Below are 769 nucleotides of genomic sequence, written 5' to 3'. Positions count from 1 at the left end.
GCTCCCATTTGTCAGGGGGAGAGCTTTTTTTCTCTACAGGGCCGGGCTTTTTTTTTTTTTTTTTTTTCTTCTAATCTTATTTGTGTGTGTGAAAGTAAGTGAGTATCATACTTGGTGATTAAATGCGGGGAAGCTGAGGTCTTTGGGGAGTAAAGCTGTGCAAATAGAGGGCTTAGCGCTGCCGGGGAGCCTGGGCTTTCTACGCCTCCCGCTCCCCGCTCCGGCTCCCTCTGCCACGGGGATGCGCCCTGTCGGCCGCTGGAGTCGTGGGCTCACGCTGCGGACCCCCCAGCCTCTTTCACCTCCGAAATGGAGAGAAGCCCTCCCACCCCTGGGCACGCTGCGGCCGGTCGGACCCCGGGGGGGAGGTGGGGGGGTGATGCCAGAGCCCTGCCCTGATCGGTGGGCCTTGGTGCGGGTCACCGGCACCGCCTGTGCTCACCGTGACGCTGTTGTCATCCCAGGCAGCGTGACCCCCGACGCCAGCAGCGAGAGCAAGGTCTTCAGCGATCCTTCTGAGAAGGCGGCTGTCACCATCCAGACGCACTTCAGGAGGTACCAGCAGCAGAAGCAGGAGAGGAAGTAGATGTGTCAGCCACCCGTGCCCGGCGCCGTCCCTCCTTTTGTCTGTCCTGTACCCCAGGGACATCCGCGGCGACTGCGAACCTGCTCCCCGTTACGTAGCTTCTGGTGCTTGCACAGCTGTGGGTGCTCTGCCGGTGGCGACGGTCGCTGCGAGCAGCCAGAGCTCTGCCCTGCTCAGCCCTTC

General features: G+C 61.8%; 1 protein-coding gene across 2 annotated transcripts in view; it reads left to right on the top strand.

The window, feature by feature from the left end:
* Window positions 1-747, top strand: part of CEP164 (centrosomal protein 164) — a 56,776-nt gene extending 56,029 nt beyond the window's left edge. For both annotated transcript variants that reach the window (XM_035892491.1, XM_035892488.1), the window contains one exon: window positions 465-747. In XM_035892491.1, the coding sequence (XP_035748384.1) occupies window positions 465-519 (55 nt within the window). In that variant the 3' untranslated portion in view covers window positions 520-747. The remainder of the gene's footprint in view (window positions 1-464) is intronic.
* Window positions 748-769: the final 22 nt, after the last annotated feature.

This window comes from Egretta garzetta, unplaced genomic scaffold, assembly GCF_000687185.1.
Source record: "Egretta garzetta isolate BGI_Z169 unplaced genomic scaffold, ASM68718v1 scaffold134, whole genome shotgun sequence".
Classification (NCBI taxonomy): domain Eukaryota; kingdom Metazoa; phylum Chordata; class Aves; order Pelecaniformes; family Ardeidae; genus Egretta; species Egretta garzetta.
The sequence above is the reverse complement of the archived record's forward strand: the minus strand, read 5'-3'. Positions and strand labels throughout refer to the sequence as shown.